The sequence below is a fragment of the Melanostigma gelatinosum genome (assembly GCF_949748355.1).
Source record: "Melanostigma gelatinosum genome assembly, chromosome: 22".
In the NCBI taxonomy this organism is placed as follows: domain Eukaryota; kingdom Metazoa; phylum Chordata; class Actinopteri; order Perciformes; family Zoarcidae; genus Melanostigma; species Melanostigma gelatinosum.
The window spans coordinates 1,154,308-1,178,643 of NC_136655.1; the positions used below are offsets into that span (position 1 = coordinate 1,154,308).

The 24,336-nt window shown below is 43.9% G+C and overlaps 3 protein-coding genes across 4 annotated transcripts in view; 2 read left to right on the plus strand and 1 right to left on the minus strand.

The window, feature by feature from the left end:
- The first annotated feature begins 4,205 nt into the window (after positions 1-4,205).
- Positions 4,206-9,496, plus strand: cct2 (chaperonin containing TCP1, subunit 2 (beta)). Its single transcript, XM_079294776.1, has 16 exons — positions 4,206-4,277; positions 5,177-5,251; positions 5,343-5,408; positions 5,772-5,883; positions 5,988-6,064; positions 6,146-6,258; positions 6,611-6,813; positions 6,898-6,998; positions 7,258-7,385; positions 7,480-7,583; positions 7,681-7,800; positions 8,139-8,267; positions 8,384-8,487; positions 8,609-8,708; positions 9,074-9,215; positions 9,298-9,496. The coding sequence occupies exons 1-16, from the start codon at positions 4,275-4,277 to the stop codon at positions 9,326-9,328; spliced, it is 1,608 nt and encodes a 535-aa protein (XP_079150902.1). The 5' UTR covers positions 4,206-4,274; the 3' UTR covers positions 9,329-9,496.
- A 1,443-nt stretch (positions 9,497-10,939) lies between these two features.
- nots (nothepsin) lies at positions 10,940-19,028 on the plus strand (the record flags this gene model as incomplete). The annotated part of the gene is made up of 9 exons (XM_079294740.1): positions 10,940-10,998; positions 11,624-11,804; positions 12,165-12,282; positions 15,128-15,246; positions 16,489-16,688; positions 17,425-17,550; positions 17,870-18,014; positions 18,150-18,248; positions 18,858-19,028. The coding sequence occupies 9 exons, from the start codon at positions 10,940-10,942 to the stop codon at positions 19,026-19,028; spliced, it is 1,218 nt and encodes a 405-aa protein (XP_079150866.1).
- Positions 19,029-19,980: 952 nt separating this feature from the next.
- LOC306795894 (bestrophin-3-like) overlaps positions 19,981-24,336 on the minus strand; it is an 11,262-nt gene continuing 6,906 nt past the window's right edge. Inside the window, exons 9-14 of one of the 2 annotated variants that reach the window (XM_079294590.1) lie at positions 22,767-22,847; positions 21,762-21,913; positions 21,500-21,590; positions 21,255-21,373; positions 20,910-21,152; positions 19,981-20,759 (exon numbers count right to left, since the gene is read on the minus strand). In XM_079294590.1, coding sequence (XP_079150716.1) covers positions 20,393-20,759; positions 20,910-21,152; positions 21,255-21,373; positions 21,500-21,590; positions 21,762-21,913; positions 22,767-22,847 — 1,053 coding nt within the window. In that variant the 3' untranslated portion in view covers positions 19,981-20,392. Of the gene's footprint in view, positions 20,760-20,909; positions 21,374-21,499; positions 21,591-21,761; positions 21,914-22,766; positions 22,848-24,336 lie in introns of both variants that reach the window. The other variant, XM_079294589.1, reaches the window with a different exon arrangement.

Below are 24,336 nucleotides of genomic sequence, written 5' to 3' on the forward strand. Positions count from 1 at the left end.
CACACACACACACACACACACACTGATGACTAATTCAGGTGGAGGAGGTGCAGCAGCAGAAACAGACTAATTGGGTGTCAGAGACAAACGTCTCCGCTGCAGAGACGAAGGTACAGTTGCAGAAAGGAAACACACAAACACTGAGATGGACGTCCAGCACACTGTGAGTATCCGTCACTATATAAACCTGTTCAATATATATATATAATATATATATATGTATATATGTGTATATATATATCAGTTCTTTAACTACGTTGATGTATTTGCCGCAAAGAAAAATGTTAAAAAGGATTCTAAAAACAAGAATCTTTCAAACTGCTGCAGGAGATTTCAGATGTTTTCTCCTAAGAAAATATTTTTTTATTTACAGAAATCTAATTTTGTGAAGCAGGACTTTAAGTTTTCCCTCTTAGGTTGTTGATGAAAAGTACAAGATGCTTTTAATTAACACCGTCTAACGATTTTTAAAGGGCTATATTGTTTGTGTTATGTTTTATTTCCCATGCGTTATTCTATTTAACATAAAGTATATTCATGTTTGGCATTTCAGAAAATATATAACAAATATCTTTTTGTAGCCTTACAGTTGAAGAAGTTGTCTTTTTTATTTTTGTTTCAGTTTTCAGATCTGGATCTTTAATTTCTTAAATTACAAAACAATCTAAAGGAGAGGATGAACCCTGTGGATTTTTATGACAATCAAACCTTCACTAAACTTTACATTCTTACAAAAATAACAACTCAAACATCTATCCGTCCAAGAATTTGAACCAAAACAAGCGGTTTCACACAAACACTGAAACATTGAGACTTTCTTGACGTGCAAAGTTATCTTTTAAATTGACAAACATCATCAGTGTAATTCATGGCACAATTCAAATGGGATCAAAAAATGATTTGTCTCTCGCCGCTAAACTGCCAGACACATCTTTTCTCAAATAAGGTCCTATGTGGGGCCCACTGGACGAAGAGGGACTGAGGTAAACTGTTAAAAAATACAACAGGTGTAACTTTCCTGAGTTTCTACAGGTAACTAATCTCTACTCGGCTGTGTGTGTGTGTGTGTGTGTGTGTGTGTGTGTGTGTGTGTGTGTGTGTGTGTGTGTGTGTGTGTGTGTGTGTGTGTGTGTGTGTGTGTGTGTGTGTGTGTGTGTGTGTAGCGGTGTCATCTGTCAGCTCGGAGTCTGATGGACAGATGTCTCCTGTCACCACGGAAACTGTCTCCTCCAGGCTTCCACCCGTCCTCTTCTGAGGCATGTAATTAACTGATACCCTATCCTGTGTGTGTGTGTGTGTGTGTGTGTGTGTGTGTGTGTGTGTGTGTGTGTGTGTGTGTGTGTGTGTGTGTTGCAGTGCAGGCTGGGGGCTCGACATCTCTCTAAGATTCAGGAGGAGTCGGTCAGCAGAGAACACAGGTACAGGTAACAGTATACTGTACTTTTTACTGAACTACATCTCAGAGGTACATGTTGTACTTTTTCCATATTGTTCAAAAGAAAGTACCACAAACCTTCGTCAATAAAGTCGAACAATTAAAAAAAGCGCAGCCGCTTCATGTGTTGAAAACAGCTAAAAGCCAAGCCTCCAAACAGCCCCATTTTTTGGGGGAAATTCAGCCCAAGATGTTGAATGAGATGTTACGTTTCACATTTAAATAAATGAAGAAGAAAGAAAATAGATACAACCAAATAAAAACTTGGATGGAAACATTTGCTGCTATCTGCAGAGGAACTGGAAACTCAGTCTGGTACGACAATCTGATAAGTGTGTGAGTGTGTGTGTGTGTGAGAGTGTGTGTGTGTGTGTGTGTGAGTGTGTGAGTGTGTGGGTGTGTGAGTGTGAGTGTGTGAGTGTGTGTGTGTGTGTGTGAGTGTGTGTGTGTGTGTATGTGTGCGTGTGTGCGTGTGTCATACATTATTTTATCTCAGGCTTTAAATCTAGAGCCCTGGCTGTTAAATTACAGTTTTTACTGTTTTACACCACATTGAGCTATTTTTTTTTCTCATGTTTGTCCTTTCTCTCTCAGCACCTGTTTCCTGCCTCCGATCGTCCAGCAGCAGACGGGTGCAGCAGGTAAACCAGGTGTGGACGAGGCAGAGAGACAGGAAGTGAGGCGTCTGTCTGACTCACCGTCTCCGGCTCTGTACGAGCAGCAGAGGAAGCTGGGGGACAACCGGACTCTGCTGGAGGAGGTAACGTTTAAGATGAGGTGTGGGAGACAACCCCCGGTTCTAAAAAGTGAAGTCAGAGCTTCACGTGTTAAAGCTACATTCTCTCTAGTGTCCACCAGGGGGCGACTCCTCTGGTTGTATAGAAGTCTATAGAAAATGACTCTACTTCTCTCTTGATTTATTCCCTCAGTAAACATTGTAAACATGAGTTTATGTCTCAATCTCTAGTTTCAAGTCTTCTTCAATACAGCATGATGTTCATTTAGTACATTATGGTCCATTTAGAGTCACACAGACCATAAAGCAGGGGATGCTTTAGGGCGGGGCTACATGGTGATTGACAGGTCTCTAATAGACCATAAAGCAGGGGATGCTTTAGGGCGGGGCTACACGGTGATTGACAGGTCTCTAATAGACCATAAAGCAGGGGATGCTTTAGGGCGGGGCTACACGGTGATTGACAGGTCTCTAATAGACCATAAAGCAGGGGATGCTTTAGGGGGAAATGGAGCATTTGTTGGGGACTATTTTCAGTGGCGGATGAATCCACATTTGGTGCTCTAGTGAGTATGAGTGATGGAGTCAAAATAAACTACAGTGTGATGAAGATGGTGATGAAGGAACAGAGAGGCTCATTGATGTGTTACACACACAACACTAGATATATTCAGTGTGTGTGTGTGTGTGTGTGTGCGTGTGTGTGTGCGTGTGCGTGTGTGTTTCAGTTGGGTCGTATTGAGGCCGAGCTCCGGGACTCGGTGCGTCTGGACGTCGAGCGTCAACGTGAAGCAGAGTTCCGCCGTCGACAAGAGAACAACCTGCTGAGGACACACCTGTGTTACCTGAGCCTCAGCCAGCGCGTCGCCAAGTAAACACTTGTATCCTTCCGCCTGTGCACTATATTCTGTGTCCAGGTAACTTCAGGTGTCTCCTGTGTCGTGTCCTCCGCAGACCCTGGGTCAGCAGCTACTTCAGGAAGTTCCCCATGCACATCTACTGCCTTCCTGTCCAGGCGGCCAATCACAGAAGCCAGAGGCGGGGCCTAACAAAGAGGAGATGATATGTTTTTTTTTACCTGAATAATAAATGTAATTTCTTCCCCGTCCATTATCTTTTCCTTATTTTAAAGTCCTTAAAGTACAAAAAGACATATTTCTACATCAGGATCCAAACTAGATTTATAAATTAGAAAACTAATATTAGACCAAGAGCGTCCTCTGCAGGATTCTCTGTGAACTGCATGGTTCACTTAAAGTCCTGTTTTGTTTAATGTGGACCTCTGCTGCCATCTAGTGTTTGATTTAACACGAGCAGCAGAGGAAGAAGTATTAAGACCCTTTACTGCAGTAAAAGTACTAATGCCACACTGTGAAAATACTCCACTACAAGTAAAAGTACGAGCAGTTTATTTGCAACTTGAGATTAAATATGTTACTGTAAAAATGAAAACAAATCAACTGAATTGTTGGTATTTGTATTGCTGAATTTCTAATGTTTTTTTTATTTTTAATGTACATCAAATTACGAAAACAAAAAGTGTACTTTTCCACCACTGTTTGATACAAAACACACGTTCAACGAAACATCACGCACTGCTCATTTGATTTGATTATTTTTTTTCACATCTTTAATCATATTTTACTTGCAATTAAACATTTTGTGTTAATAGTTTATTTGTATTGCTCAACCAGAAAGGCACATACTCAAGAGAATACAAACAATAACAACAACAAATAAAAAAAATGAATTACACAATAATAAATTAAAAACAAAACAACTTTGTACAACATTTTACATATGTGTATGCAGCAAATACAGGAATAGTATTCAATAAAATGTAATTTGCGTATGAAATCTTTTCCCAAAATAATTAAATTACTATTCCCAACCTCTGTTTTCTAAATGTAGTTCATATAAGGACCAAAAAACAAACCAGGTCCTATTTTTCAACAGATGATGGCGCAGCGTGTTTCCCGGTGATCTGCCTTGAACGCAGCTTTACGTTTCCACGAAACTGCGTCACTACGTATTTACGTCACTCCCGCTGTCCAGCCCTTCTTCTGTCTGCGTGCACGGCTTCATCTACGACTCACAGACATCATGGTGAGCTTTTACGTTTATTTACTCTCTTTTAAACCAATAAATAGAGTTAATAAAATAGCGCTTCAGCTCTGCAAGTAGATAAACTCTCGGAGAGTCTGCTAATCTATTTTATAGGACCGGATGTGTTAGACAGTCCCGTTAGCTAACCGGCGAGCACGCACATGGACTCGAAGGATGCGCTAAATGCTAAGCTAACTACGTCAAAGTTGAACTATGACTCTCTGTTGAAGCGGTCGGGTTCGATAGCAAATAAAAACCTTTGCTGGTGTCTTTTAGGGTGTATTTGTGGAAGACAGCGCGTGCTGGTTCTTCTCAGATGAGCACTTTAGCATGCTAGGTTAGCATTAGCATAATTTGTGCTTTGTGGCTGTCGGGACGAACAAACCAGCGATTACAGACAATCATGCTAGGTTAGCATGCTACGTTAGCATGTCATCTGTGCTGTCGGGAGGAACAAACGAGCGATTTACAGACATTCACGAATAAACTGTTTTAAATACAAACAAAGCAAAATGTGAATAAAACTGAACGAGTCCTGCGTCCAACCAGCTCAACGTATTAGTAGTTTTGTATGTTTTTATTTATTCAATAATTTTGGTTGGAAGCTTCTAGCGGTTTCTAGGATGCGTTCAATGGTGCTTGGAATAAACAGCTCCGTCCACGCCTAGGTTGTGTTCAAAGACTACATAGCTCTTTTGTTGTGCAGCATAACGTAGTCAAATATAAATTAAGATGGTTTGCTCGTCTGAAAAACTAAAGGTAGCAATAATAAAATACGAGTTATAAATATATTGACTTGAGGTTTGAGCATCACTTGAGAGGTGAACACGGTCTGCTGTGGTTCAGTGTGTGTGTGTGTGTGTGTGTGAGATGATATTGATGGATTGGTTTCTCTGCAGGCGTCCTTATCGATGGCACCGATGAACATCTTCAGACATGGAGCCGATGAAGAGAAAGCAGAGACTGCGCGAATGGTGGGTGTGTTTTTATTTCGGTCTAGTCTCGGTGAAGCTACTCGTCTGCTTTATGATTCAACAACTTTCCATTTGTGCGTTTTCTCTGCAGTCGTCCTTCATCGGCGCCATCGCCATCGGAGATCTGGTGAAGAGCACTCTGGGCCCAAAGGGAATGGTCGGTCATGTTCATCACTCGATGATTATTGTTACTACACAGATTTACATGTTGAATACAGCCGTTAAAAGGGCCAGAAAAGTGACCAAAATGTGTTGGAAAAATATGCAAAACCGGCTTTTGATTTTTTGGTCCATAATGATGGTTTAACGGACCACCATACGTTTTACTGACGATGGTTCTCCTCTAATTCAGTAGAACATGTGTTTCTGGTCTCTGATCATGTTTCATTGTAAACAACCAATCAGAGGAGAGCTAGTACCGTTAGCAGCACCGTGTTGTGATGCCTTCAGGCTCTGCTCGGTGTTTTAAACCAACGGGAGAGCGAGCAGCTGTTGAACCGTCTCTCGTCTTGTCTCTCAGGATAAGATCTTGCTCGGTGGAGGTAAAGGCGGCTTGGTGACGGTGACCAACGATGGAGCGACCATCCTGAAGGCCATCGGAGTCGACAACCCTGCTGCCAAAGTCCTGGTTGGTGAGTGGAGCTGCAGAGCATCTGGTCTGTCTCTCTGTCTCGCTCAATTTAATGCTCCTAAAACACATTTAATATCATATTTTATGTCTACATCTGTGTTACAGACATGTCGAAGGTTCAGGACGATGAAGTCGGAGACGGGACGACCTCCGTCACGGTGCTCGCTGCTGAGCTGCTGCGGGTAAAATCACGTTTTGTGTTTTATATTAAAACATAATAAAAAGTCATGTGACTTAATCTCTCGCTGCTTCTCTTCAAACAGGAAGCAGAGCTGCTGATCAGCAAGAAGATTCACCCACAGACCATCATCGCTGGCTGGAGGAAGGCCACGCAGGTGGCCAGAGACGCTCTGAGGGAGGCGGCCGTGGATCACAGGTGAGACATGTTGATGTATATTACCTGTCTCTCTGTCTGTCTCCGTCCCTCCCTCCCTCTGTCTCCGTCTCTCTGTCGCTCTCTCCGTCTCTCTCTGTCTGTCTCCGTCTCTCGCCCTCCGTCTCTCTCCCTCCCTCCGTCTCTCTCTCTCCCTCTCGCTCTCTCCCTCTGTCTCTCTGTCTCTCTCTCGCTCTCTTATGGCTTCTGCTCTCCTGCAGCTTCTTCTACGTTAAAACCAGATTCTGTTCTCTTCACTGGAAGACCTTTATTGTGAAGCATCAACAGGAAGTGTTGACCCTCTAAACATCAAGTAGTTCCGGGTCGTCATCGCAGCTCTTTCTTTTCTCCGCAGCGATGACTCTGCTCGTTTCCAGGAGGACCTGATGAACATCGCCCGGACGACGCTGTCCTCCAAACTGCTGACTCACCACAAAGACCACTTCTCCCAGCTGGCCGTGGACGCCGTCATGAGGCTGAAGGGCTCCGGGAACCTGGAGGCCATCCACATCATCAAGAAGCTGGGAGGCAGCCTCACCGACTCCTACCTGGACGAAGGTGAGCGCCGTGACGTCGCAGCCTCTCTGGCTCCCGATTGGCTGCTGCCGTGATGTTCACTGTGTTCTTCTGCTGCGTCCGCAGGTTTCCTGTTGGACAAGAAGATCGGAGTGAACCAGCCGAAGAGGGTGGAGAACGTGAAGATCCTCATCGCCAACACGGGCATGGACACCGACAAGATCAAGGTACACACACACACACACACACACACACACAAAGTGTTACCAATGTTTGACAACGAATAATTGAGGTTTCACCTGCTATAAATATTAAACTGTTCACATTTGCTGACAGGATTCAGTTTATTTGAATATGATTTGAATAGTTTTCAAATCAATCCTGAGCATGATGCATTCAAAGACCTGTGATTTTATGTCATGCTCAGTACTGACTGTGTGTGTGTGTGTGTGTGTGTGTGTGTGTGTGTGTGTGTGTGTGTGTCAGATCTTTGGCTCCAGGGTTCGCGTTGACTCGACAGCGAAGGTTGCAGAGATCGAGATGGCGGAGAAAGAGAAGATGAAGGAGAAGGTCGACCGAATCCTGAAACACGGAATCAACTGCTTCATCAACAGGTACACACACACACACACACACACACACACACAGCTGACAGCTACACAACACAAACCGTCAACACGTAACGGAAACGTTTCTTTCTTTCTTCAGACAGTTGATCTATAACTACCCAGAGCAGCTGTTCGCTCAGGCCGGTGTCATGGCCATCGAGCACGCCGACTTTGCCGGCGTTGAGCGCCTCGCGCTGGTCACCGGTACGTACGAACACACACACACACACACACACACACAGAGTGTGTATGAAGTTCCTCGTCCATATGAACTAATGCAGGACTCTTTCACTGTGTTCAGGAGGAGAGATCAGCTCCACCTTCGACCACCCAGAGATGGTGAAGCTGGGTCACTGCAAGCTGATCGAGGAGGTGATGATCGGAGAGGACACGCTCATCCACTTCTCTGGGGTCGCCATGGGTAAGAACGCACACACACACACACACACACACACCCCGTCAAACATCAGTGTAAATAAAGTGTTACTGACTCAGTAGAACATGTGTTTCTAGTCTCTGATCTCTGATCATGTTTCATTGTAAACAACCAATCAGAGGAGAGCTAGTAACGTTAGCAGCACCGCTAACGGCTAACCAACAGGAGGAGAGCTAGTAACGTTAGCAGCACCGCTAACGGCTAACCAACAGGAGGAGAGCTAGTAACGTTAGCAGCACCGCTAACGGCTAACCAACGGAGGTTCACTTCAGTTACATTGTGATGTCAGGCTCTCTGATTGACCCCTGACCCTCTCCTCTCAGGTGAGGCGTGCACCGTCGTCCTGCGAGGAGCGACTCAGCAGATTCTGGACGAGGCGGAGCGCTCGCTGCACGACGCTCTGTGTGTGTTAGCTCAGACTGTGAAGGAGCCGCGTACTGTCTGTGGAGGAGGTAGAGATGCATACACACACTCTCTCACTCTGTCCCCCCCCATGATGTGTGATGAGTGCCGCTGTCTGAGGTGTTGATGCGTCCCGTGTAACCTGAACGCGTCGTCTCTCCCTCAGGCTGCTCTGAGATGCTGATGGCTAAGGTTGTGGGCGATCTGGCCAATAGGACGCCAGGAAAGGAGGCGGTTGCCATGGAGTCGTTTGCCAAGGCTCTGAGGATGGTACGGCCGTCTGGTTTCTTTCCTTTGATCTCCGGTTGCTTTTAAAAACCTTCCGATTTCAGGTTCCCGAGGTTCCTCGTACGTTCTCGTGAGTCTAAAATATTCGTTTTTTCTCCTCCAGCTGCCGACCATCATCGCCGATAACGCCGGCTACGACAGCGCCGACCTGGTGGCTCAACTGAGAGCTGCACACCAGGAGAACAAGACCACCTGGGGACTGAGTGAGTGAACCCACTTCGACATGCGTCACCTGAACGCCTCACGAGACATGGTGCTTCTTTGATGGGCCGATACTTTTCACAAACTCAAAGGAGTCATCAGGTTTCAACCTCTGAACCCCAAAACAATCCACCGGCGGGATAGAAAAGCAGTAGAGTATCTGAAATGATCTGTGAGGATAGAAATGAGCAGAGAAAGATCATAAAGAAACGATGAGAGCTGTGCATAGAATAATGGAGGTAAAATAGACCGCTAGTCATTCACCGGAGTGGTTTTTATGAATTTAAACTGATTTTAATTGTCTGATTTCTTCCGTTTGCTTTTGGACAAACGTTGCTGAGTGCATGTGGGTTGTGTTCCCCTGCAGACATGTCTGAAGGAGTGGTGGGCAACATGGCGGAGCTGGGCGTCACAGAGTCCTTCCAGGTGAAGCGTCAGGTGCTGCTGAGCGCCTCTGAAGCCGCCGAGATGATCCTGAGAGTCGACAACATCATCAAAGCTGCTCCCAGGTCAGTTCTCCGGTCCCTTACATCCGTACAACATGTCAGACGAGAGTTCCTCCTGTTTCACTCTCGTTGTTTGTTTCTGTAGGAAGAGAGTTCCCGACCATCACCCCTGCTAGAGGAAGAGGAGGACGAAGATGACCAACGTCGGGGAGGGGTCACTTTGTTATTTATCGCCTCTTGTGGAGCTCAAACGTAAAGAACCGCTGTTTGTTCTCTTTCTCTGTAAAACTCTCAGAAACGTCGTCGTTTGTTTTGTTTACTAAAAATAAAAAGAACCAACTGTTGACGTTTGTTTTTTCTCCGGTTTTTAACGGTTCAGCGAGTCGATGGTTCGGTTTCGTTGTGCGTTGAAGATGAATTTTGGCTTTAAATGTGCGTTCTGCATCATTTCCTGCCGCGTTCTGATTGGCTGTTTTGAGGATTTGGTCCTAAAATGTCAGAATTTCTAGAGTCAGAAAGCTAAAATCATGTGCGTTCACACGTTCTTCAAAGATCAAGCTCATATCATGTTCATCAATAACTCAGTAAAGTATTAATATCCAGTGGAGCTGGTGGAACATGTTCACATCCAATCAATGTCGGACATCAGAATGATTTAATGCAAAAACATGAAGCTATCAAACACGCATTACGGAGAGGACGCGCAGCAAAAGCATATATTTACCGCAGAGATCATATTTTACACACATTGCTGGGTGAATAATTCAGAAATGCAAATATTGACTTTGTATAGTTATTATTTATTGTATTTTATTTGGTTCCCTCAGTATAATCAGTAAAATAAAGTAAAAGTATTCAAAGTGACTCTTGTACTGTTGTATATAATCTTGAATGTTAAAGTACCTCAACGTTGTACTTGAGTACAGTACTCGAGTCTCTTTAATCATCTGAACGTCTGAAGCAGTGTTCCCGTTATTTTGTCCACCCTGTGTTTGTCCCGTCGGGTCAAAGCGACCGAGACCTCCGACTGCAAACAAACTGTTTCACAACCGGACGGGGAAGTGAACCCGAAGCTTCTGCGTCATTTGGTTTCAGACACAAATAAAAAGTGTGAGTTGGGACGATGTGTAAGAGCTACTTCAGGTAAAAGAAATTTAAAATATGGAGTCAGGACAGTTAACACTCGGGAACAATGTCAGGATTTAAGAGAACAAAAATAAATGTTCTCTCCTCGAGTCCGTAGTTTATTTGTTTTACGCCGTCGTAGAGCGTAGAAGCCTTGACGCTGAGACAGATTTCAAACATTTCTGACATGACTGATGATCTTCAAACACCAGAGAAATCAACGAAACACACTTAAAATATTGACATGTCTGACTTTACTGTATTTTATTGATCAGATAATTATTGATGAATCAAGTTTCAGAGAGTCTCCTGTCACACACACACACACACACATATGCTCACACACACACACACACACATGCTCTCACACACACACACACATATGCTCACACACACACACATGCTCTCACACACGCTCACACACACACACACATGCTCACACACACGCTCACACACACACAAACATGCTCTCACACACACACACTCTCTCTCTCACACACACACTCTCACACACACACATGCTCTCTCTCTCACACACACACACACATGCTCTCTCTCTCACACACACACACACGCTCTCTCTCACACACACATCGATCAGAGCAGCAGTGGTTGATAAAAGCTGCTCTCTCTCTCTCGCTGTGACGGACTCTCAGACAGACATGTTGAAGCTGCTGCTGCTGCTGCTGCTGTGGACATGGACGAGCTCGGCGCTGGTCAGGTAGGAAACACACCTTTGTGTATATCGGTGTACAAATACTATTAATAATTGATAATACAATAACTTTTTACTTTTAGTCAAGTCAGAGGGACCCGAAACAAGCTAATTACAAACATTAAGACTCATGATCCAAAAAAGTGACTTTATCCCCACAGTTCTGAGAGTTACCTCACAATTGTCTTTAATCGTCTGTTCAAGTTTTTGTTTTACTCCAAAAAATGTAAAGTATTCTGAGTACAGTCTGACGTTTTGAGGATTCTTTCTTTTTTAAAGGAATAGTTCGATATTTAGTCGTTTGATATTTTGCTAAATATGCTTTCTAGACGAGTTTAAATGAGAAGATCGATACTTCGCTTTCGTTAAGCTAACCGATTAGCTTAGCTTAGCATAAAGACTGGAAACGAGGGGAAACAGCTAGCCGGCCTCTGTCTATAACTCATGTGAAGCCAGAACAAGTTGTTTTAACAGCTCAGTTAGAATACAGACTCAACAAACATGTTAACCAGTCTTTATGCTAAGCTCAGCTCACACTCTTCTCATCTAACTTTGAAGGCGAATGAGTGCATTTCCTAAAAGTGTTATAAAATAAAATAATGTTTAACCCCCCCCCCCCCCCCCCCCCCAGGGTCCCTCTGAAGCGGGTGCGTTCGATTCGTTCCCAGCTGCGAGCCGAAGGCGTGCTGGAGGAGTTCCTGAAGGAGCACCGGCCCGACATGTTTAACCGGCGCTACGCTCAGTGCTTCCCGCCCGGCACGCCGTCGCTGCGGCTCGGACGCTCCAGCGAGAAGATCTACAACTTCATGGACGTAAGAACAACAGTGTCGGAACATTACCGAGGTGCTCCTGAGCAAGGCAGTAAACAAGGCGTCTGTTAGGATGGATGTATACGGCGTCTCTACGTCACTCCTCAGTCCAAATACGGTCACTTCCTGTTCACTGGTTGCATAAAAACAAGATGGCCACGTCACGATGACTACGTCCACTTCCTATATACAGTCTACAACATTACTCTTCTGTATCTCCACATAGATGATAGTTGAATGTCTAACTGCGCACCTTTAACCATACAGGTAGTCTATATACCATTGGATGGCCCCTAAGTCGGACTTCTTTGGCGCCATCCGGCCACCGGTCCACGTGACGCCATGTTGTCTGTTGTGTTTCAGGCTCAGTATTACGGTGAAATCAATTTGGGGAGTCCGCTGCAGAACTTCTCTGTGGTTTTCGACACCGGCTCAGCCGACCTCTGGGTGCCGTCGACCTACTGCGTGAGCCAAGCCTGTGGTACTACACGACAATACACAACAATACACAACAATACACAACACGACACGACAATACACGACACGACACGACAATACACAACAATACACAACACGACACGACACGACAATACACGACAATACACGACACGACACGACAATACACGACACGACACGACAATACACGACACGACACGACAATACACAACAATACACGACACGACACGACAATACACAACAATACACAACAATACACAACACGACACGACAATACACGACACGACAACAATACACAACAATACACAACACGACACGACAATACACGACACGACACGGCAATACACAACAATACACGACACGACAATACACAACAATACACAACACGACACGACACGACAATACACAACACGACAATACACAACAATACACGACACGACACGACACGACACTACACAACAATACACAACACGACAATACACGACAATACACAACAATACACAACACGACACGACACAACAATACACAACACGACACTACACTACACAACACGACACGACACGACAATACACAACAATACACAACAATACACTACACGACACTACACTACACAACACGACACAACACGACAATACACAACAATACACAACACGACAATACACAACAATACACAACACGACAATACACAACAATACACAACACGACAATACACAACAATACACGACACGACACAACACGACACGACACGACACTACACAACAATACACAACACGACAATACACGACAATACACAACACGACACGACACAACAATACACAACACGACACGACACAACAATACACTACACGACACTACACTACACAACACGACACGACACGACAATACACAACAATACACAACACGACAATACACAACAATACACAACACGACAATACACAACAATACACAACACGACAATACACAACAATACACAACACGACAATACACAACAATACACAACACGACAATACACAACAATACACAACACAACACTACACGACACAACACGACACAACACAACACTACACTACACAACAATACACAACACGACACAACACGACAATACACGACACGACAATACACGACAATACACGACACGACACTACACAACAATACACAACACTACACAACACGACACGACAATACACAACAATACACGACACGACAATACACGACAATACACAACAATACACAACAATACACAACAATACACAACAATACACAACACTACACAACACGACACAACAATACACAACAATACACGACACGACAATACACGACAATACACAACAATACACAACACTACACGACAATACACGACAATACACAACAATACACAACAATACACAACAATACACAACACTACACGACAATACACAACACTACACAACACGACACAACAATACACAACAATACACGACACGACAATACACGACAATACACAACAATACACGACACGACACTACACAACAATACACAACACTACACAACACGACACGACAATACACAACAATACACAACACGACACGACAATACACAACACTACACAACACGACACAACAATACACAACAATACACGACACGACACAACACGACAATACACAACAATACACAACAATACACAACACTACACGACAATACACGACAATACACAACAATACACGACACGACACTACACAACAATACACAACACTACACAACACGACACGACAATACACAACAATACACAACACTACACGACAATACACAACACTACACAACACGACACAACAATACACAACAATACACGACACGACAATACACGACAATACACAACAATACACGACACGACACTACACAACAATACACAACACTACACAACACTACACAACAATACACAACACTACACAACACGACACGACAATACACAACAATACACAACACGACACAACAATACACAACACTACACAACACGACAATACACAACAATACACGACACGACACAACACGACAATACACAACAATACACAACAATACACAACACTACACGACACAACACGACAATACACAACAATACACAACACGACACAACACGACACTACACAACAATACACGACACTACACAACAATACACAACACGACACAACACGACACTACACGACACTACACAATACACAACACGACTACACAACACGACAATACACAACACGACACAACACGACAATACACAACAATACACAACACGACACGACACTACACAACACGACACAACAATACACAACAATACACAACACGACACAACACGACAATACACAACACGACACAACAATACAATACAATACACAACACGACACTACACTACACAACACGACACTACACAACACGACACTACACTACACAACAATACAATACACTACACGACACTACACTACACAACAATACACTACACAACACGACACTACACTACACAACAATACAATACACTACACGACACTACACTACACAACAATACAATACACAACACGACACTACAACACACAACAATACAATACACAACACGACACTACACAACACGACACTACACTACACAACAATACAATACACAACACGACACTACACGACACTACACTACACAACACGACACTACAACACACAACACACTACTCACAAGACAATTTAACAGCACAGAACACAGCTGTTTGACTGGTGTTTTATAAGAGTTGTTTGTGGGTCAGGTCAGCATGACAGCAGGGTTGAGTGTGTTCCTGACTGATAAGGAGTTCAAGGTCTGTGTGTGTGTGTGTGTGTGTGTGTGTGTGTGTGTGTGTGTGTGTGTGTGTGTGTGTTCACAGCGTTGCACAGGCGTTTCAGGGCGTTTGAGTCCACTTCGTTCCATCATGACGGCCGGACGTTTGGGATCCACTACGGATCAGGACACCTGCTGGGAGTCATGGCCAGAGACACGCTGAAGGTCCAGTTTATTTCCACTCTGCTAAACTATGTTCATGTTGCAATTGCAAGAAAAGACGAGGTCATCAAATGTGGGTTCACTTGGTGGAATCCTGCTGGATGAACACATTATGGAAGCGTACCGTTTATCTGCAATGGATCAGTTTCAAGCAGTGATCCTGATCAATCCACACTACGGTCCTGGTACCTGAAAATATAACCACTGTTGGTCCCAAAGTTTCCTTTACAGAGATGCTGAAGGTGTAATTATCTTCATAATTTCAGCATGTAGTGATCTAGGACATACGGGTCAAAACACCTGAATTGGATGCAAAAGTAAAGATTACATTTGGAGCCCTTGGTAGAAGCTTAACAAATAAACAATTCGCAAACATTTTTTAAGTACATTTTCTTTGGATCATGTCAAAGTTGCCAATAAAAGCTGCATCAATGGCATCAAAATGAGGAACCGACTGGTTACAGACGTCCACGGTTAGATTCTGGTCGTGTTGCAAGTCATACCGACGGTTTCCTGTCCAAGAAATAAACACAAAAATAATAGATTCTGCAGTGAAAGAAATGTCAAAATGTTCAAATATGAAATTACAATTTGTAACTAAATGAATTCTTTATTAAGATACCAATCTGTGAACCCATCGTCTATCAGTCTGACGATGGTTAATTAAGCCTCCACGGCCAAGGACTATATTCTGTGGGTCCGGTGTAGCCAGCGGATATGTGGGCAAAGGCTTCCTTTTCCTGGAGTCGGAGTTGATTTGAGTTTACAAGCAAATTTTAAACTAACAAAAACAAAAATCAAAGTCAGACGAAACAGGTTGATTCAGCCAATGCGTTCGGCCTATTTTGCTCTCCACACTTACCGTTTACCTGCATTCAACCAAATCCTGCTCAAACTGATTAATCAACAATACAAAGACGACACACTGAAACCGAAACGCTTCCAATACCAAAATCTTGCATCGGAATCTTTTTATAAGAGTATTAAGATACCAAACCAACATCAACAAAGAACCTCAAAATGAGATGTTGCCATCATTTCCCAGCAAAGGAACTAATTCTCCTCAGTAAACGAACTGCAAAAGATTTGAAGATTTGTTTTGAACCCATGTAGCTGAAGATTAGAAGCTTCATTTATCCTGTGTTTTAACATACACAGGAAGGTGACTTGGTGAAACAGCGCAGTAAAACGAGAAAAGTTAAAAAGTTGAAGAAACATTCTATTACGATTTATCTTCTGTTCCAGATCGGGAGTCTGACCGCCCACAACCAAGAGTTTGGGGAGTCGGTCTACGAGCCTGGTTCTGCGTTTGTGAGGGCAAAATTCGACGGCGTTCTGGGGATGGGTTACCCGTCCCTGGCAGAGATCCTTGGAAACCCCGTTTTCGACAACATGTTGGCGCAGAAGGAGGTGGACGAGCCGATCTTCTCCTTCTACCTCAGCAGGTAAAACCTCCTTTTCCAGACCAGTACAACCAGTTTAGGGGTCCATTGGAGTGAGGAGAATATATTGTTCCTACCTGGAGTCCAAAGAGTCAAAAGCCAAGTTCAAGGATCCACAGAGTGTTTGGGTGTTCAAGGGGTTTCGGGAGAGTTTTGGAAAGGTGGCTCTAGGTTGTTCCAATGGGTTTCAGGTGGTACACAAGGTTTCCCTTGTGTTTCAGGAGAGTCTGAAGAGCTTTGGAGATCTCCAAGGGTTCAATGAGCATCCAGAGGGTTACAAAGATTAGCAGCATTTTAAGTGTAGTCCCAATGCTTTAGTCTGTTTCCACAAGGATCCAGTTGTTAGGATGATCTGGGGTTTTCAACAGTTCCTGAGGGGTCCATGGGAGCCCAAGAGTCACAGATTGTAAGGGTTTCTGGGTAGTTCCAAAGAGAAATCAAGATGTATAGGGTCCTAGATCCCAGGGTTCTTGAAGGATTGCGAGAATGCTGGCGAGTGAATTTGTTGATAGAATGTTTGGTTGTATTAATAACTTGCTGACTCTTGGGGAATGGTTTGAGTCGTTTGGTCTCAACATCCAGAGAAATCTAAGGTTTGAAGGATTTCACAGGAGTCAGAGGGTCCAGAGGACTCTGTGAATTCAAAAGCCTCAGTGGATTGACAATAAAGTCTTTAGGGGCCATAAAACAAAGAATTAATTGCTGTTTGTTAATTGGAATGTGATTTCTGTCCCTGCAGGAAAACAAGCAGCGGCACCCCAGAAGGCGAACTGTTGCTAGGCGGAAAAGACGAGGCGTTGTACAGCGGACCAATAAACTGGAATCCAGTGACTGCTAAGGGCTACTGGCAGATTAAGATGGAAAGGTTTCCCACATATTTTTAAGATTGTGACTCTGAGTAACTCATTAATTCATTGTAACTGTAATCTTTACCCCGAGTTGAGGTCCTGACCATGTACTAACAAGTGCTGATCTTTGAAATGTTTTCTTGGTTATTCATGGTGGCCCCTTTGGTTCTGGACCACATCCGACATTACAGTTGTGTGGAGTCACAATTCATATGTTGTGCAGTAAATGCAACAACCAGTAGATGGCAGTCCAAACCAGATTAATAGACAAGGTGCAGTCACTCTTTAAATAAGGTGAATCAGTAAAACATATTATGATATCTGTGTATCTTTCAGTGTCGCGGTGCAGGGTACAAGTTCTCTCTGTCCTCGTGGTTGCCAGGCGATTGTTGATACTGGAACCTCCCTCATCGCCGGACCGACCGTTGACATCCTCAGCCTTCACCAGCTGATTGGAGCCACGCCCACAAACATAGGAGAGGTTAAACCCTAATTTGATTGCATAATCTAAATCTCAATAGACATTTCTGGCCAACACTTAAATCTTAGACAAATAGATGCAGAAATGTTTCAACATATAATCTCATTTGACCTTTATCTTTTGTGTATGTTCCAGTTCCTCATCGACTGTGTCAGGTTGTCCAGTTTGCCTCATGTGACATTCGTCCTTGGAGGAACAGAATACACACTGACTGCTGAGCAATACGTTAGGAAGGTTGGTCTCCTTTCGCTTGTCTTCCGTACTGGCTGACGGACTTTGTTCTGCAGCTGTCTGCGCTTGTTCTAAAATACTCGTAAGGAATATTTGTTAACATGTAGAGTCTGAATTCAGTAGTGTGGTCTAGAAGGGTTCGGGGTATTCTAAAGGGTTTCTTAGGGTCTCTTTCAGCTTAAGAGTTCAGCAGAGCCTAAAAGTCAAAGGAGTTTTCAAGAAGGTATTCAGCGTTAGGAAGTTCTAGAAGATATCTCAAACCATGTGCCACACAAGGTAGCTGACCAGGTAGCTGAGTAGCCAGCTCTACGCTAGTTAGCAAGCTAGCTTTTCAATTCCACCAAGCTTTACTGCTACACTGAACTTGCTGTGTTCCATAAAAATGAGCCGGACACTCATCTGTTGATAGCACTGCTGTGACAAGAGCGTGTGGCTGAAGCATTAAGTTGTTATATTTATCTAATTTATTCTGGCTTAGTACGCTTTGTAATGTTACTGTAAAGCTAACCTCAGTGAGTCTGCAACTGAAATGAGTAATATAATCATAAATATACAGTATGATACTTAAATGTCGTCGTCAAAAGTCATCTCTCTGTCCATCTCTGTCTCCAGGAGACACTTGGCGACAAGGAGTTTTGCTTCAGTGGTTTCCAGGCCGTGGACATGGTTTCCCCCGAAGGCCCCCTGTGGATTCTGGGAGATGTATTTCTGACAGAGTTCTACAGCATCTTCGACAGAGGACATGACCGGGTTGGCTTTGCCTTTGCTAAACACCCAACCTAACTCTAACCCATTGGTTATCGGTTAATAGCAGACAACTGTATCATCAATAAAAACTATGCAATTCTTACAAAGGCATCACAAGTAGTACTCGTTTTGTAACTAGCTAGAAGCATTGTTCTTACAGCAGTCATCTTTTTCACAAATCCTGCAGCCCTAGGTTAATTTACAGTGCCCAATCATAGACCATCCTCCAATCACATCATCAAAGATTATCATTGGCTGAACTCAGGGGCGTTTCTAGGATTCAAAGAAAGGGGGGGCTTAGCCCCAAGGAGAGTGTCATGTTTGCGGACAGCAATTGTTTTTGGGGCCCATTTGGGGCCGCGGATATCCATTGTTTCAGACAGTTTTGAGCATTATGAGGGACACTATGACATTTAGTTTTCACCAGCGTTAACTGATTATAAACAACAACATTCTATAGGGACTGATATTATTGTTTCGAAATACTAGAGAGATATATTAATGCAAAGAATAGAGAGATGTCGATAGTTATTTCTTGTATTTCGAATTCGCTCGTTCACACTCTTGCTCACTGGAGACAGTTTCTAACAAAATAGTTAGCTAGCTAGCTAAGTGTTAACATAGCCCACTACAATATTCCCTTTCTTTTGCCTCAAGTAAACCTAAATTTAAGCAGGTAACAATTGTTAACTACAGATAGCCACATTCTGTAACTACCTGTACTTACAATTTCACTCCGTGCATCATTTACTTTGGGCTAAACTCCTTGTTTATAATCCTGGCTGTCGTTGACGAGAGATGTTACTTGGCAGAGTGAGAAAGCCAGCGCAGCAGCCTCCCCAAGGTCCTAGTCCTATTTTAGGGGGGCTTCAGCCCCCCTAAAATAGGCCTAACGACACCCCTGGCTGAACTGTTGATTATGGCCTTGGTTGCACTATTCTTCAAAAGTACTACTTGATTACATTTTTGACGAATTAGTCACGCTTTATTTAAAAAAGTACATTTACTGTATAGTCATTACTTCAGTTACATTTACAAAAACAAACAAACTATTACAGAGAGAGAATATTTTGTGCCATGAAAGGACCTTTTAAGTGGAGTCAGTAATCCTGAGTACTTGATCTCATCAGCAGTCACCACAGTTGGATCCAAAACTGAAGTGTGTTCAGCTGCAGTTCCTCTAATGGCCACCAGATGGCATCCAACAAAACCGCTAAATGTATTGAAGTGAATGGGAAAACACTCCAACTTTTGACAGTCAACACAATTTCTCCCCACATCAGGTCCAGGTCTTGGTGGTTAATTTCATGTCTTCCAGTGCGTGTCGAGAATTAACAAAATATTAAGGCATGAAAACCAGCGCTGAGATTCGTAGTATCATGTTACTTTGTGAGTGGCCCTCATTTGTTCTCCGAGTTCTGCGATTGGGAGTCATCGTTTTTGTTCGCTTCACTGTCGTTGGTTCCTTCCTTCTCGTCATCCTCGGTCCCTGCCACTCCCTGGAAGTCTTGGTCGTACTCGGGGTCGGGCAGCTGCAGTGTGTTGGTAGGTGGACCGGCTGATTGTCGGGATTGGAATCGAGCCAGGCCTCGTCTCCGCCTTCCCAAAGCCTTGGGGCTCGGCAGGCTTCGGACCGATGCTTTCGATGACTGCCTTGAGAACTGGAGGGAGAACTGGCGGCCCCGTGGCCGGGTCGGTGGGCGATTTGTCCAACGGAATTCCTTGGGTCCCAACTGGGTTGGGGAACAACAAATTGTGGAGCTGGTCCTGGAAATACAAAGAAGGACGTTAACGTTCCCTTTGGTACAACTGTGGTTGCTAGTTATTTTGGTAATCCCACTTCCTCAAAACAGCAGCATAATGGTTTCATTGAGGCCAGAGTTTGACAAACAGACAGAAGTGAGGACACTGAATTACCTCGAGGTATCCAAACCCGGTGCCTCCTCAGAGGGGGAAGGATCCAGTCCATTTTGGGATTGTGCCGCTTCACCGTTGCCAGAAGATTCCATGTTGTGACAGCCGCCACCGGACAACGGCGGACTGACGACAAGCCGGGGGAAAACAGTAGAGGGCGGGCTTTCAGGAGATGGAGGGTTGCTGCTTACCTCCCTTAATGTGGATAGGGTGTCCAGACCCATGTCCTCTGGACTCGGATTGACCCTGGATGGATTGACGAAAAGACTAACTGTTAATACAATCACACAGAAATATAAATCAACCAATGTGGGTAACTTTAGTGCTTCAAATGGAGTAATATTGAACCTGAAGTCTGGGAAGAAGCTTCCTGTTGCGTCACTGCTGTGTCGCTTGAAGATGGGTCGAGGAGGTCGGAGTTCAGGAGGATCCTGAACGCTTAGCAGCCGCCGGACTCGACCCAGAACCTGAAAAACATCCAAAGATAAGAACAAAGAACTATGGTAGCAGCCAAGTAGAGAGCACAAACCAAACAAATCCTTTCTTTTACTATTACTTTTAATTTTAAACTGAAGGAATAACAAAGGTATTACAGATTCTTGGTGCCAAGCCAAAGCAGTCTCCTGTTGCCGTGGATGACCATCGCTAACATCAGCCTCGTCGAACTGCAGGATGTCAGACAGTCTGGAAGAGACATTAGTCAAAAGATTTCTATAACGATGAAACAGAATTTAAACAGAAAACACCGCCTAGCTCCCCGTGTGGCAACCACCGAGGGTTACATCATTGGTTTCAACCAATCAGCTTGCTTGGTTGAAATGTGTAACATGTAAACATATGTGTGTGCATGTTGACCCCATGTCGGTGGTGGAGCCGAGGAATGAGGGGATGCAGTAGTCGGCAGCAGCCAGCGTGTACGGCGGGCGCGCCGCGCAGTCGTTCCAGTACATGTCTTTGGTCATGTGAGGCAGGCTCATGTGCATCTCATCCACAGCCAGCAGAGACACCTGGAGGGACAGGTAAACAGGAAGTGACAAGGATGGAAGGATTTTAGCGTAGTTTTTGTTTTTGAGAAAAGCTTGAAGGAATGAGTCCTAAAACCCAGAAATGAGTCAGCGGTTTTTTGGAAGTCAATGTTTTTTTTCCCTCTTTTTTATTTATTTCTTGTGTTTTTCTGCAAAAATAAAATAAAAGTACTTGCTTATCTTCAGGCTACAAAAGTACCACTTAGTTATTTTTAACTAAGGGGTGACTGTGGCTCACTGGGTTAAGAGGGTCGTCTGGGAACCGGAAGGTCAACGGTTTGATCCCCGACTGGGACGTGTCACGTGTTGAAGTGTACCTGAGCAACACACTGAACTCCCGGCTCCCCGGGCGCCGATTAATGGCAGCCCACTGCTCCCTACATACAGGGATGGGTCAAATGCAGTAGTCAACTTTTGTGTATGTGTAAAATGTATATGACAATAAAAATGGTTTCTTCTTTTCTTCTTTAGGCACCAAAACTAATTGCTTAGCTTTAGGCACTTACTTGGTAATTTTTAGGCTCTAAAAGTACTTATGTTTAGGCTACAGAAATACTACTTGGTTAAATTAAAGCAACAAAAGTCGTTGAGTTGCGGAGATGAAACTCATTGGGCATTCATCAATTGAAATGCCGAAATCCATTTCCCTTGGGTTGTAATTCACAATACAGTTTTGTTGTACGTGAGCGTCATTTTTATAAGTCGTCTGCATTAGCAGGACAATGCTCTGTTAACGCTTCGGGCCACCAGTGGAAGCTACTTTGCTTCAGTTAACGGCAACATGTGTCACATGACATCATGGGCCTGTATCTGAGTGCTGTGATTGGCCACCGACCTGAAGGCTCCTGTCGATGATCCAGTTCACTTCAAAGTCGTCATCGTCCTCTCCGAACGGGTTGATCAGCTGCTCCGCTACCTGACGACGAGGAACAAATCACATCTGGAGTTCAGTCTCACACGTTTGAGAGGTTTTCTTTAAAGATTTACGTCTTCAGTAGGAACCAAAGGTGGCCACAGACAGGAAGTCAGAACAAAAGTACTTGGTTGTGTTCAGGCACCAAAACTACTACTTGGTTAAGTTTTGGCAAAATAAGTAATTTGTTACTTAAACACTAGCCCTATTTGTAGGCCTCTGCTCGAAAATAGCATACCCATACTAAGGAGACCACAGTTCTGTAACTACAAGGTCTATTTTAATCATTTTTGAGGCTATAATCAGATCACAACACTGGGGAGATTGTTCAGTGGGTGATATTGTGTATATGTTGCTGGTTCATACAGTAAATGAAGACATTACACAGCTCAAATTGAAAATATTCAGATTCGCCTGAAAACAACAGCACTTTCATTGATATTGTGTTTTTGAAATAATGCAGCAGCTCCCTAAAAACTCTCCCAAATCATTGCACAACCGATCAGTAGTTGCTGAATAAAGGCTAAAGTGGGATAAAGTGAAGAATAAGAGGCTTTAGTACAGAGAGGTCACGCGAGGTCATCATTTTCTAAGCAGCTGTTGCAGCTCTTACATTGTACTTTTATATACTATATAACTATATATTTCACTTTTTTATCACTCATATTATTCAATACATCCAAATACAGCCGTTAGGAATCATTTTGAGATTCCTCACATCAGAGTATGTTTCTGGCTGTCATCTACAGGATTTTCTCAGTTCATTTGTGTCTATGGGGCTCCAGGTCAGCCTATGAGTCATTGAGCCCGCCTTCCACACGTCAGAGTCTCAGGAAGGCGGGTGTAGAATTTGGTGTTGATTGACAGAACTTTCAGCGAGTAACGTTGCAAGAAGTGCCGCTTATCCCCGAGCGTAAAATTCTATTGGCCGAAAGTCTGACCCTTGGCCCGAGGTGGGTTGACCCCCCTTCCACAGGAAACAGCTCGGAAGTAAACAGGAAGCACTTGGCGTCCATGACGGTGCCGCTAAAACGGATTATTTTTCGATGTTTTTGTACTAATATTTCATAAAACGTCACAAAAAACAAGGATTTGTTCGGCTGAAGACCAGCGCCATGGTACCCTTGACCACTCACAGCTTTCTACTGGTTCAACGGAGAGAAAAACCGAAGGTAGTTATGATTTCTGTGTCGCATGCTAATGCTAACGGATTAGCCCGCTAGCTGCGAGCTAAGTGGTGCAAATATGGATTTAAAACACACACAATGCAGATTTCTGGCCAGGATTTGGTCCTTTTATCACATGTTCTCGATGCTTCTATGAGTAGTGTATGTAGTTGTGTTTGGAGTGTGTAAGAAGTGACTTCTATGATCGTGTTGCCCATACGTTGCCCAAATATACACATGTACACTTCTGGCTATCAAAATTAGCAATTTCTGGACGCTACTTATGAGCCCCCCCCACCCAGAGCCCCCAAATTCGGGGGCGTCGT

What these genes read in the sequence shown, in the direction of transcription:
- cct2 (XM_079294776.1), top strand. An exon ending in GCGTACTGTCTGTGGAGGAG is followed by an intron (nt 8,268 to 8,383) that starts GTAGAGATGCAT and finishes TCTCTCCCTCAG; the next exon opens with GCTGCTCTGAGATGCTGATG. An exon ending in ATCATCAAAGCTGCTCCCAG is followed by an intron (nt 9,216 to 9,297) that starts GTCAGTTCTCCG and finishes TTGTTTCTGTAG; the next exon opens with GAAGAGAGTTCCCGACCATC.